The sequence below is a fragment of the Arachis duranensis genome, chromosome 9 (genome assembly GCF_000817695.3).
Source record: "Arachis duranensis cultivar V14167 chromosome 9, aradu.V14167.gnm2.J7QH, whole genome shotgun sequence".
NCBI classification, from domain to species: domain Eukaryota; kingdom Viridiplantae; phylum Streptophyta; class Magnoliopsida; order Fabales; family Fabaceae; genus Arachis; species Arachis duranensis.
The window spans coordinates 110,363,807-110,377,399 of NC_029780.3; the positions used below are offsets into that span (position 1 = coordinate 110,363,807).

General features: G+C 32.6%; 3 protein-coding genes across 3 annotated transcripts; 1 reads left to right on the top strand and 2 right to left on the bottom strand.

Annotated features, from left to right (window-relative positions):
* The first annotated feature begins 2,130 nt into the window (after positions 1-2,130).
* On the top strand, positions 2,131-4,438 carry LOC107466862 (primary amine oxidase 1). The gene is made up of 3 exons (XM_016085871.3): positions 2,131-3,291; positions 3,497-3,610; positions 3,697-4,438. Exons 1-3 carry the CDS (start codon positions 2,131-2,133, stop codon positions 4,402-4,404), a joined length of 1,983 nt encoding a protein of 660 aa, XP_015941357.3. The 3' UTR covers positions 4,405-4,438.
* A 96-nt stretch (positions 4,439-4,534) lies between these two features.
* On the bottom strand, positions 4,535-7,607 carry LOC107467100 (amine oxidase [copper-containing] alpha 2, peroxisomal). Its single transcript, XM_016086138.3, has 5 exons — positions 6,823-7,607; positions 5,788-6,172; positions 5,606-5,719; positions 4,954-5,492; positions 4,535-4,873 (listed from the first exon to the last, which is right to left on the bottom strand). The coding sequence occupies exons 1-5, from the start codon at positions 7,605-7,607 to the stop codon at positions 4,675-4,677; spliced, it is 2,022 nt and encodes a 673-aa protein (XP_015941624.1). The 3' UTR covers positions 4,535-4,674.
* A 2,359-nt stretch (positions 7,608-9,966) lies between these two features.
* LOC107467072 (amine oxidase [copper-containing] alpha 2, peroxisomal) lies at positions 9,967-13,593 on the bottom strand (the record flags this gene model as incomplete). The annotated part of the gene is given in 4 exon segments (XM_016086104.3): positions 9,967-10,787; positions 10,859-10,972; positions 11,982-12,366; positions 12,938-13,593. Coding segments are annotated over 4 exon segments (1,869 nt in total), but the record flags the coding sequence as incomplete, so codon positions are not given.

A 13,593-nucleotide genomic window follows, 5' to 3' on the forward strand; every position in this document is an offset into this window, starting at 1 on the left:
TAAAAATATTTAATGATTGACATTAGTATAATAATGTATTAAATATTAATTTTTATATAATTATAAAAAAGATATTTTTTTAAAATAGATTGAAAAGATAGTAAATATTATTGAAAGTAGCGCTTTTATTATTATTATTATTATTATTATTATTATTATTATTAAAAAGACTTATAAGTACAGAATAACCGAATAACCCGTGCATTGAAAAGAATTTTATTATGATTAGAATAACTCATACCATTAACATATTATTATTATATCATATCATATCGTATTGATTTGATATAATTATAATAAAGACAGTTTCTTAAATTAGTATAATTATGTATCATTCATTAAATACTAATTATAATATAATTATATTAATTAAAGATATTTTTCTAAAATAAATTTAATTATTCGCTTTGAAGATGCTCCAATTTTTTATTCAATTTGACAATTTTTATGTATCATTCATTTTACTATAATTAAATAATTTTTTAAATATTTTTAATCATTTTTCTATAATTTAAAGTAATAGATTTTGAAGAAATGACAATTTGACCATTATAACTATATATCATTCATTTTCTAATACTAATTATAATATAATTATACTAATTATTATTATCATTAAAATGATTAAAAGTATTTTTAATTGATAATTAATAAGAAATTTAATAGTGCATTAAATATTGATTTGATATAATTATAATGAAGATATGTTCCTAAAATAATATAATTATATATTATTCATTAAATATTAATTATAATATAATTACAATGAAGATATTTTTTATAAAATAATTTAGAATGTAAAAAATTTCATTCATTTTGGAGGGAAAATAGAGGCATGAGAAATTGACACGTCACCTTTAGTAATTGGAGGAAACTCAGTTTTAGTATATTAAGTAGATAGATGCTATTTTTAATTGGTAAAATATTTACTGCAGAAAATTCTCATAAAATGTTAGAATCAATACTTGTACATTTCAATTCGGACTGGGAATTTAACCAGCATTCAAGCCCTATTTAATATTACGTTGAACAAATTACAATTAGGATCATTTTTCTTTTTTATTATACTGAGGACGAAGATTAGTCTTCTTTTTTTTTTTTCTTTGGACATAGCCAGACTCCCTCTCTGAGCTGGTGTAGACTTAAAATAAAAAGTGATCCAATATATGTTTGGCCAAGCCCAAATTGGACCGAGCCCAAAATTTTAACCACGTGTGGTGACGATTTAGGTTGGACCGACTCAACAAAAAGAGAGGCGGTGACCAAAAACAAAAAACCGGTGGTAACAAGTTAATACGCTCAAGCCGGCTGAGGCATGTGATGTAGTGACAAAGTCACAAAGATGTTTTGTCTCTTAATGCCCTGATACTTAAAATTAGGAATTGTTCAATCCATTTGATAAAAAAAAAAAAAATCCAACTCATGTCACGCAACAATGTTCTGTCATGACCATTCTTAATTTGACGTCAATGATTTGGATTCATAACACTTCTTCTTGTTCATCTCAAAGCAATCTATATATGTAGCTTAAAAACGGAACCAAATAAATATAAAGGAATTTAGTGTTCATTATTCTTAAAACTCGATCTTTCACGTGGTTCATTTCATTTTTCAAGAGTAACATATGCATGTCATCGAAGATAAGCACGCTAATGAGTAATAATCACATACTCTTGTTTCAATGTACAAGTAAAGCAAACAAATATAAATTATTAATATCATTCTTGGTGTAAACTCAAGAAAAAACTTGTATATAATATAGATAGATATTGCTGAAAATCAAACGGCGGCGCTGTTCCCGGCTTTAAAATAATTGTCCTAAATAAGCATGCATAATTATTTCATTAAGAAAGTTTAATTTACTCAATTGTTTCTTGGCCAGTAGAGAAAGGAATATGATTCCGTTAAACGCATTGACTAATAATCACTAATGTTATTACCAAGTCAGAATCTTTGGGATCATTCTAACGTAAATCACTTTATCTTGACAACAAAATTTTGGTTGGTTGTTACTATTTTCTTAATTCATTAGAATACACTCAACATTTAAATCATCAGTGCTAGAAATATAAATGGAGGTTGCATCATATTAGTTATATCCCAAACATAATTATTATGAATATAATCAAAATGTTTGATAAAGCAGCAGCACACATGATTATTATTGTTATAGCATTTTTTCTGATATTCATAATTAGCTTCACAAAATCACACCCTTTAGACCCTCTCTCACCATCTGAAATCAACAATACAAGAAACATAGTTCAAAATTCTTACCTTGGTGCCATTCCTAACTTAACCTATCACTTTGTGGATGTTGAAGAACCCAACAAAGACGATGTCCTAAAGTGGCTATCTTCAAAGAACAACACAAAAGACAAGCCTAGTGTAACTGTTCCTCGTCAAGCCAAGGTAGTTGTTAGAGCCAATGGTGACACACACGAGCTTGTACTTGACCTAACAAGAGGCTCCATTGTATCTGACAGAATCTACAATGGCCATGGATACCCCCCATTCACATTCACCGAGCTTTTCCAAGCAAGCAAGTTGCCCCTTCAATACCCCAAATTCAAAGAATCAATAAGCAAGAGAGGCTTGAATCTCTCAGAAGTTTCTTGTGTGCCGTTTACAATTGGTTGGTATGGAGAAGAGATCACAAGGAGAGAACTCAAAGTGGCATGTTTTTATAGAGGTGGTTCAGTGAATGTGTGGGCTAGGCCTATTGAGGGAATCACAGTTCTGGTTGATGTTGATTCAATGAAGATCACAATGTACAATGATAGGTACAAAGCACCTTTGCCTAAAGCTGAAGGCACAGACTTTCAGTCTTCAATGAGAAACCTTAGTGATATTAATGTATCAGATAATAATGCTATTGGATTCAGCATGAGTGGGAATGATGTGAAATGGGATAAGTGGGTTTTCCATGTTGGGTTCAATGCAAGGGCAGGGATGATAATATCCACTGCTTCAATATTTGATGAAAGGGAGAGAAAATATAGGAGGGTGATGTATAGGGGTCATGTGTCTGAAACATTTGTGCCTTACATGGATCCAACAGAGGAATGGTATTTTAGGACTTTCATGGATGCTGGAGAATTTGGTTTTGGACGTGCAGCTGATAGCCTGCAACCAGGGATTGATTGCCCTTTGAATGCAGTCTTCATGGATGGCTTCATGGCTGGACCTAATGCAGAGGTTCAACAAGTTCCAAGGGCTATTTGCATTTTTGAGAGGCGTTCTGGAAATGTGGCTTGGAGGCACATGGAAATCAATAATCCCATCAAAATGGTATATGATTCAACACAGCTATTACTATTGTTATTATTATTGAGATCCACCTCTATTTTTATATTTGAGTTAGGCAAGTGAGTGATAGGTACAATAGAAAATATCTATTATTAAAGATTGACAATGATAGTTCAGATATGTGTAACAATTTTCAGCTAATCACCTTATTATAATACATGATGCTGTTCCATTTTTCTTGGTGCAGATAAGAAATGGAGAGCCTGAAATTAATTTGGTAGTGAGAATGATTGCTACTGTGGGAAACTATGATTATGTTCTTGATTGGGAATTTCTTAGGAGTGGCAGCATAAAAGTTGGAGTAAGATTATTTCATTGTGTTTTCATGTCTATTTAATTAGTGCTTCAGGAATTAAGCACTTCTAAGATATTTTGATTGATATATAGGTGGATCTAACAGGCATATTGGAGATGAAAGCAGTCCCATATACACAAAACAATGAGATAATATCATCATCAGAAAAAGTGTTTGGAACCTTAGTGGCAGAAAACACCATAGCCAATAATCATGATCACCACATAACCTACTATCTTGACCTTGACATTGATGAGAGTCAAAACTCCTTCATCAATGCCAAGTTACAAAAGCAAAGAGCAACAAATGGGTTATTTGGAACACCAAGGAAGAGTTATTGGACTGTTGTTAGAGAAGCCGCTAAGGGGGAAGCCGAGGCTAGAATTCGGCTCGGCTTGGAGCCGGCTGAGCTATTGGTAGTGAACCCCAACAAAAGGACAAAGGTAGGGAACCAAGTGGGCTACCGGCTGATCGGTTCACAGCCGGTTACCTCTGTTCTATCCGAAGATGATTATCCACAAATAAGAGCATCTTACACACAGTATCAAGTTTGGGTGACCGCCTATAACAAGTCAGAAAGGTGGGCTGGTGGGTTCTACTCTGATAGGAGCCGTGGAGATGATGGCTTAGCCGTTTGGAGTGAAAGGAACAGAGAGATTGAGAATAAAGACATAGTATTGTGGCACACCATAGGACTTCATCACGTTCCTTACCAAGAAGATTTCCCTGCAATGCCAGCAATTCATGCTGGATTTGAACTCAGGCCTGCTAACTTTTTCGACAGCAATCCATTGCTTTGAATAATACATTCAATGAACTTGATCCAGCAAACCAACATGGCAATAAATTACATAATGATATAATCATTCGCATATTTTATCTAATTTTCTTTCCAGGGACGGAGATAAAACAAGTTAGGAACATAGAACCTGATGCATTATTTCACTTTGTATTAGACATGAAAACATAAACTAACACTATACATTATAATCTTATTCGAGAAGAGATGTTGGTTGGTACAAATGAAATCAGCAAATTACAACGAAATTAACAATATCTGATTGAATCATTCATTTAGTACAATTAGACCAGTGCGCAGGTTCAGGTGATTTAGTCTTAAGAACAGGGTTTCTCTCGAAGAAATTAGTAGGCCTCAGCTCAAAGCCACTAGTCAAGGTTGGCATTATTGGGAAATCTTCCTGTGATGGAACATGATGAAATCCCATTGTGTACCACAACACTATGTCCTTGTTCTCTATCTCCCTATTCCTGTACATTCAGTTATGAAAACTCAATCAACTACATCACATTAATAAGTCTTTAATTAGAAAACAATATTAGTCATGTACCTTTGAGTCCAAGTAGCTATAGTATCATCACCTCTGCTGCGATCAACAAATAATCCACCAGCCCATTTCTCAGATTTATTATATGGCGTAACCCAAACATTATAGTTGGTGAATGCAGCTCTGATTTGTTGGAAATCATCGCTCAGCATAAGTGGGTGTGACACTGAACCCGGGATCAAACCATACCCAATTTTATTTCCAGGCTTTGTCTTCTTATTTGGATTAACAACTGCTAGCTCAAGAGGCTTCAACCCCAGCTTGATTTTGGCATCAGCTTCAGTCTTAGCGGTTTCGCTGACAACAGTCCAATAACTTTTCCTTGGTATCTTCCTATCTTTGACTCTTGCAGTCTCCAAAGTGTTCTTGACAAAGGAGTTGTGCTCCCCATCAATGTCAAGGTCGAGATAATAGGTTAAGAAGTGGTCATGGTAGGTACCAATGGTATAATCCGCTAGCAATGTGCCGTATATGTCTTCTTTTACTTCTTCAGTGTTAGTGTATGTCCCTGCTTTAATCTCTAATATTCCAGTAAGCCCAACCTATTTCCATTTTCAAACATCAACACTCTTATTAATAATTAATTACTTACCATTGCATGCGTGCATGCATATAACATAACCAAACAAATAATAATATGTCTTTATCGTATTACCCCAACTTTGATGCTACCACTTGGCTTAAATTCCCAATCTATAATATAGTCATAGTTTCCAACAGTTGACACCATTCTCACAACAAGTGTTACATCTGGCCTCACCTCCGTTATCTGCATATACCACACAAAAGATAAATAAGCGACTATTCACGTAAAGTTGTCTTCATGTGAAAACGTACCACTTCATTTGGGATTGCGACTTCCGTGTGACGCCACATGATGTCACCAGCATACTTTTCAAAGATGCAGAAAGCATTAGGTATCTTAACAGGTTTGCCATTGGCATCAGCAAAGAATGCATCTAAGAACTCAGCATTGGAAGGACAATCAGTGAGAGGCTCAAGTGAAGAAGCAGATTGTCCAAACCCAAATTCTCCACTGTCAAAATAGGATGTGTAGTACCAATCTTCAGTGGGGTCTTGGTATGGAACAAAAAGCTCTGATATGAAGCCTCTGTATAGTACTTGCCGATATTTCTGCATTTCCAGATCATACACTGAAGCCAGAGAAATTATTGGGCCAGCTCTAACGTCGAATCCAACATGAAACTCCCAGTTCGCCCAACTGTGTTCATTCCAATAGTGTCAATGAACCAGCAACGAGATTTTTATAACACATTAAAGTGGAACAAAACACACACAAATAAAAACATAAAAATATTGTAAACAAAGAAACCAATTCCCTGACATCTCCGGTATTACCATCAACCACTAACGGTGTGTGTGGGTGAAGGAATTATAAATAATTTTTAGAAATTTTAAGATAGGAATATCATATTTCCATGTTTGATTCAAAGTTTGAAAAACTATTTTTAAGCAAGTTTGATTTTCGAGAATCAAAATACCATCATTTTAATTCCCACCTTTTTCTTGGATATCTTTGATTCCCATAGGAATAAAATATTTATAACAAAGTAATACTTGAACCACACACATTCTAAAAGGATCACAACCATTCCACTCTGTGTAGCTCAACAACATCCTTGTTTAAATGGATTTTTATAATAAATAATGTTCATATTTTTATAATAAGTTCTCAATAATTTGATTTTTTTTTTCTTTTAGAAAGTTCAAACTTGGACAATATTTTTCCAAGGAGAAAAATCACAGTAGTTAGATGTGAAAGCGAAGGCAACTAAATGCTAAAGAGTCTTATTATTAATTAAAAATAATAAATTTGGATGACTTTCTAGTATTTTTCTTATTATTAATTACCTTACAGTGTTACCATGGAGGTTGAAAGCAGGAGCAGCATGTTGCATGAGGGATATGTCTTTGAGGATAGGACCAAAAGGAGGCTTCAGCTTGGAAGCACGGTACTCAGTCCCCTCCGCCTTCGGCATCGGCACCACATACCTATCCTTGTAATCAACGATCTTCATCTCATCCATGTCAACCGTCGCTTCTACACCCTCCAACGGCCTCATGTACAAGTTAACACTCCCCTCTGTGTAGTAACACTTTATCTTCAGCAACCTTTTCGTCTTTTTCTCTCCGAACCAACCAACACTGAAGTCGGAGCACACAACCTCCGATATGTTCAGTCCCCTCTTCTTCACTGACTCCTTAAAGGGTCCATAGCTGAATGGTAGTACCGACGCCGCGACTTGTTCTTGAATGTTTAACATAGGGTAGCCATGGCCTTTGTACACTTTGCTTCCCACGATGGAGCGTCTTGACAAGTCCACTATTATCTCAAGAGACTGTTTCTTGAACCGCGCAATGACGTAGATTCTCCGCGCTGGTGGTGGGGTTTTGGTTTTGGAGTATTTCCATGAAAGGATGGTTGATTTTTGTGGCTCATCCAAGCCCACGTATTGGAAGGCGATGGTGCTGTTTTTTGAGGTTTCTGGTGGATAGGCTTTGAGGATTATGGTACGGACAAGGTTGATTTCGGAAGGGGTTATGGGGTCAAGTGGGTGAAGGTGGCTGCTGCACTCTACGTTCGAGCTCCAAATAATGGTGGTGAACACAATGAAGAAGAAGATGAAGTTCTTCATGGTTTGAAAACTATGTCCAATAGTAACTAACGATTGTCCTTATATTTATAGTATAAACTCCTAGCTATAGCTACCATATTTGTTAAATAAAAAATTTTAAATTAAAATTTAATACGCATATTTTTTTAATATTTTAAGAATATTTAACTATTTGAAAATAATATGAAACAGAAATGATATATATATTATATAATTTGTATATATATTAACAAAAAACATGGTCGGGTAGTGGCTGTGAAGGACATTTTTTTAGAGAATTTTAAATTTTAAGTGGTTCAATTAAATTCATTTTACCAGTTCATTTTAAATTTAATCGTTTTGTTTCGGTTTTTTATCTTTTACGGTCTAAATATCAAACTAAATTGATATAAAATTTGATTTATTGGTTTGTTGGTTGAATGAATTGATTCGATTTGATTTTAATAACTATAATACCTACTTTAGTCAATAAAAAATAAAAAATAAAATATAAGTAGTTGAAATGTGTATACCAGAATTTTTGGATTTAAAAATAATAAATTCAGATAATTTTTTAGTATAATTTTTTTAAAAATAAAAAAAGTTTGTTCAAAAGAAAGATAGATAGAACTCAAGATATTATTCTAAAAGACCCTTAAAATATTTAAAGGAAGACTATGTACAGCAGGTATATATGTATGTATCGTCCTATTATACATCCGGAGGAAAGTATCCTAAGTATTACTTACCAACCTCTTCGGGGAATAAAATACAACAACGTAACGTAACCTTTGCAATTGGAGGACGCTACATAGAATGTGTGTCATTATCTACAATTTAAATCTAACAACTTTTCGTTTGACTTAATTATTAAAACATGGCAGGAAGATATATATGCGATTGCTATTGCGGACTTTTGATCAATGATAATGGCCGCCGGTTAGAACCTGATGACTACATAAAGAACTAAATGTAGCATCTCTTATTAATTTAGAAACAAATGTGCTGAAACTAATTTAATATATCATTAGATTTAACCTTTTTGTTTTGTTATAAAGAACAAAAAAAATATTTGTCACGAGAGAAAATAATAATAATAATAATACAAAAAAATGTTAAAAAATTAGTAGAATTTATTATTTTATAATTGATAATTTAATTATTAATATTAAAAATATAAATTAAAAATATATTATTAAATTATTAGATTAAAAAATTTAGTTAATGACTAAAAATAATAAATTTTATAGATTTTTTAGTATTTTTCTTTTAGTTATTATTTTGGTTTGATAACTGACATACATATAGTGACATTTTGGTATAACAAATTTAAAAGGGTTATGTTATATGTATATTAAAATCAATTATTAAAGTTAATCACTAGTATAAAATATATGTTAGAATATAAATATATATTAAAAATAAATTAAACTATACATGTATTTATACACAAATACATTAGTGACTGATTTTAGTGTATAAATAATATTTTCAATTCGAAAAAAAATTATGCTATATGTACACAAAAATCAGCCACTAAAATCAGTTACCAGTATAAAATATATGCTAGAATATAAATACATATTAAAAATAAATTAATTTACATATGTATTTATATACAAATACATTGGTAGCTGATTTTAGTGACTAATTTTAGTTTATAAATAAGATTTTTCAATTCGAAAAAGGTGTTTGCTATGGTACCTAAAAAGTATTGCATAATTACTAAAATAGGTAAAATAATTAATTTTAAATTTAAAAATATAAAAATTAAAAAACTTTAAATATTTTAAAATTATTATAAAAAATAATTTAGGTAAAAGTTAAACACTAAACAAAACCCTTCGAAAAATAGGATAGGTTTTTAATTGATTGATGATTATACTTAAATCATAACGGATTGACTTAATAACACTACATTATTATAGTCGCCGAGTAAATTGAAGAAATTACAAGAGTGGTGAATGGTTTCAAATTTCAATGAGTATGCTATATATTGTGGACTTTTGATTAATAATGTTTAGAATGTGATGATTATGTATTTTTTTTAGTAAGAAGAATATTAGAGGATTAATAAAATTTATTATTTTTTATTAATACGGTGTTTAGAATGTGATTATGTATTTTTTTAGTAAGAAGAATATTAGAGAATTAATAAAATTTATTATTTTTTATTAATACGGTGAATTATTAATATTTAAAAATACAAATTAAAAAGATATTATAAAATTATTAGATTAAAAAAATTAGACAATGACTAAAAATAATAAATTTTAAAGACCTAATAATTTTTTTTATTAATATTTTGGTTTGATAAATGACATACAGTAACATTTTGGTATAACAAAATAAAAAATAGGGTCGCTTTTTAATTGATTGATGATTATACTTAATCAAAGTATTGACTTAATAACATTACATTATTAATTTATTATAGTCGTGTAAATTGAAGAAATTACAAGAGTGGTGAATGGTTTCAAATTTCAATGAAGTGCAAAGATAAGGGAACTAATTAACTATTGCTTTAAGGACAGGGTTGGCTTCAAAGAAATTGGTTGGCCTAAGTTCAAATCCAACACTAAGCGTTGGCATAACCGGATAATCTTCCTGTGAAGGAACATGGTGAAGCCCCATCGTGTACCACAACACTATATCTTCATTCTCTATCTCCCTATTCTTCCTGCTCTTAACGGCCAAGGTATCATCCCCTCTACTACGATCCACGAATAATCCAGCGGCCCATTTTTCAGATTTGTTGTAAGGTGTGACCCAAACATTATAATTGCTGAATGCCCCTCGAATTTGAGGGTAATCATCACTTACCAGAAGAGGATGTGCAACTGACCCCGGTAACAACCGGTAGCCAGTCTTGTTTCCCCGTTTTGTTTTCTTGTTAGGATTCACCACTGCCAGCTCAGCAGCTTCCAACCCCAGCTTCACTCTCCCATCAGCTTCCGTTTTAGCAGTCTCACTCACAGTTGTCCAGTAACTTTTTCTAGGGATCTTGGGATCTTTGACTTTCTGAGTCTGCAAGGTGGTTTTCACAAATGAGTTGCGTTGACCATCAATGTCAAGATCAAGGTAGTAGGTAAAGAAGTGGTCATGGTACACACCAATTGTGTTATCTGCTAGCAATGTGCCGTGGATGTCTGTCTCCCCTTTAATTTGATCCGTGTTGATGTATGTCCCTCCCTTCATCCCTAATATTCCAGTAAGCCCAACCTAATTATTGTCACTAATTAATTAGTAATTAAATCAGCATTGGCTAGAATTAATTAAACCTTAATCCTTACCCCGAATTTGATGCTACCACTTGGCTTAAACTCCCAGTCAATGACATAGTCGTAGTTGCCCACAGTTGAAACCATTCTCACCACTAGGCTTACATCTGCCCTAACCTCGGTTATCTAACAGCAAAATCATCACATCACAAATGGACATTATTATAAATGGGCATGCCGCCAAATTATTTATTAGGTTTAATTATTTTATGGAAAAGTATATGGAAGAACTAATAATCAGCTAAGAATGGAACAACATAATTAATTATAATTAGATTTATTAATTTATAATTTAATTTGTTTGTTAAATTATTGTTGACCAAGGAGAGAATCACGGAACAGATGCTTTGATCATTCATTAGTTGATTCCATATAATTAATTATGTTTTAGTAATGCGTAACACATGAAACATAGAAATTATATCTAAAACCATCCAATTTACAAGAAAAAGAAACATCCGTGTGTCTATTAATAGCAACATCCGGTTACCAGTTGGCTGATTCTTGGCTTATATAGAGTTGGTTCCCTAATATTGTTGTTATTTTATTGGTTTCTATAGTTTCACAAAATTTTTAATTAGGTCTTTATACTTTTTTTTCTTTTAATTGGGTCTTTGCATTAATTTTTTTTTCAGTTGAGTCCATACACTTTTTTTTTCTTTTTATTTGAGTCCCTACACCATTTTTTTTAGTTGGATCCTTATACAATTAAACCAATTATTATTAAGAGAGACTTAATTAAAAAAAATTAGTATAAAAACCTAATTTAAAAAAATATATAGAGACCTAATTAAAATTTTTGCAAAACTATAGGACCAAAAAGTAATTAAACCTATTTACAATACTAGATTCAGGCATTATGCATAGATTCCAATCAGTATAATGTTATTTAACGCCGCATTAACAAATTTCAACATTATTAATAACAGAAGTGAGGAAATAACAAATGTGATTAATTTAAAATCTTTAAAAACAGATTTAATTAAAAAAAATCTTTCAACGAATCAATTTAAAAAATTTGTGTTTTTTTAGACGAATTTAACCATTTACTTTATATTATTTTATACAAATGTGCCCACTAATTTAGTAATTATCTATATAGATTAAAGAAAAAGATGGAAGAAGAAAATGGTACCAGTTGATTTGGGATTGCGATTTCTGTGTGACGCCACATGATATCACCGGCGTGCTTCTCGAAGATGCAGAAAGCATTAGTTATCTTAACTGGATTGCCATTGGCATCGGCATAGAATGCATCTAAGAAGTGAGCATTGGGAGGGCAATCTGTGAGAGGCTCAAGTGAAGATGCAGATTGTCCAAAGCCGTATTCGCCACAGTCAAAGTAAGTTGTGTAGTACCATTCCTCGGTGGGGTCCTGATATGGCACAAACACCTCTGATATGAATCCTCTGTATAGCACCTCACGATACCTCTGCTTTTCAATATCATAGATTGAGGCCAATGAAATTATTGCCCCAACCTGAAAGTCGAACCCCAAATGGAATTTCCAGTTGCCCCAACTGATCACACCAAATCCAATCAATCACCCTTAATTATGGTTAAATTATTTAAATTAATATTAATAAAAGAAATTTCATATATACTTTCTCAACAAAAATATCATGTACGCACTAAAAAATAATTAAATTATTCATTATATATTGAAATATAAATATATATTATTTTATTTATTTTTAATATATATTTTATATTTTATTATATATTTAAAATAAAAATATTATTTGTATATTAAAATTACTTATTATGTATTTTTTAATTTATTATAATTCAAATAACATAATCTTTAAAGGTTGCGGATTCGAGTCTTACTTCTAATTTTCATTGTATATGAGTAGTAGTCAAAGTTTTTTAGTTTTTCTCATAAAAATATCACACTCATTTACATTTAACCGAAGCATATGAGAGATAAACCAACAAGGCACCAATCTTGCAAACAAACAAAAGAATGAAACAAAGGCAATAATGGTCTCGTAGAGGCACTAGTATATGTTTGTTTCCTAATGAAATTATGAATGCGACAAATATGAAAATAATTGACTAATATGATAGAAAAAAATGATGATAACGAACCTTACAGAGTGACCATCAATGGTGAATCCAGGTCCATGTGGTTGCGTGACATTTACCCCATTAAGCTTAGGACCAAAGGGTGGCTTCAGCTTCGACAATCGGTACTCAGTGCCTTCGGCTTTAGGCACCGGAATCCCAAACCTGTCAGAGAAAGAAAGGATTCTCATTTCATCAAGATCAGCCACCATGGCCACACCTTCCAAAGGCCTAGCATAAAGATTGGCGGTTCCATTTGTGTAATAACACTTAACTTTGACGACCCTTTTGGTCTTTTCCGCTCCAAACCAACCAACAGTGAAGGCAGCACACACAACCTGAGACATGTTGAGAGCCCTCTTGTTGAGCGAGTCCTTGAAGGGTTCATAGCTGAATGGTAGCTGTGAAACAAGACCCTGTTCCACAAAAGTCAACGTGGGGAAGCCATGCCCCTTGTAGACTCTTGTTGAGATTATGGAGCGCGTTGACAAGTCCACTGTGATCTCCAGTGACTGCTTTTGGAACCGGGCAATGACGAAGGCGCGGCGCGGCGGCAGAGGCGGTGCCATGGACTTGGAGGAGAGCCATGAAAGGATTTGTGGCTTGTCGGGTTCATCCAATGCCACGTGTTGAAAGGTTAGGTTGGATGATGATGATGTTGGGTATGAATTAGTGATTAT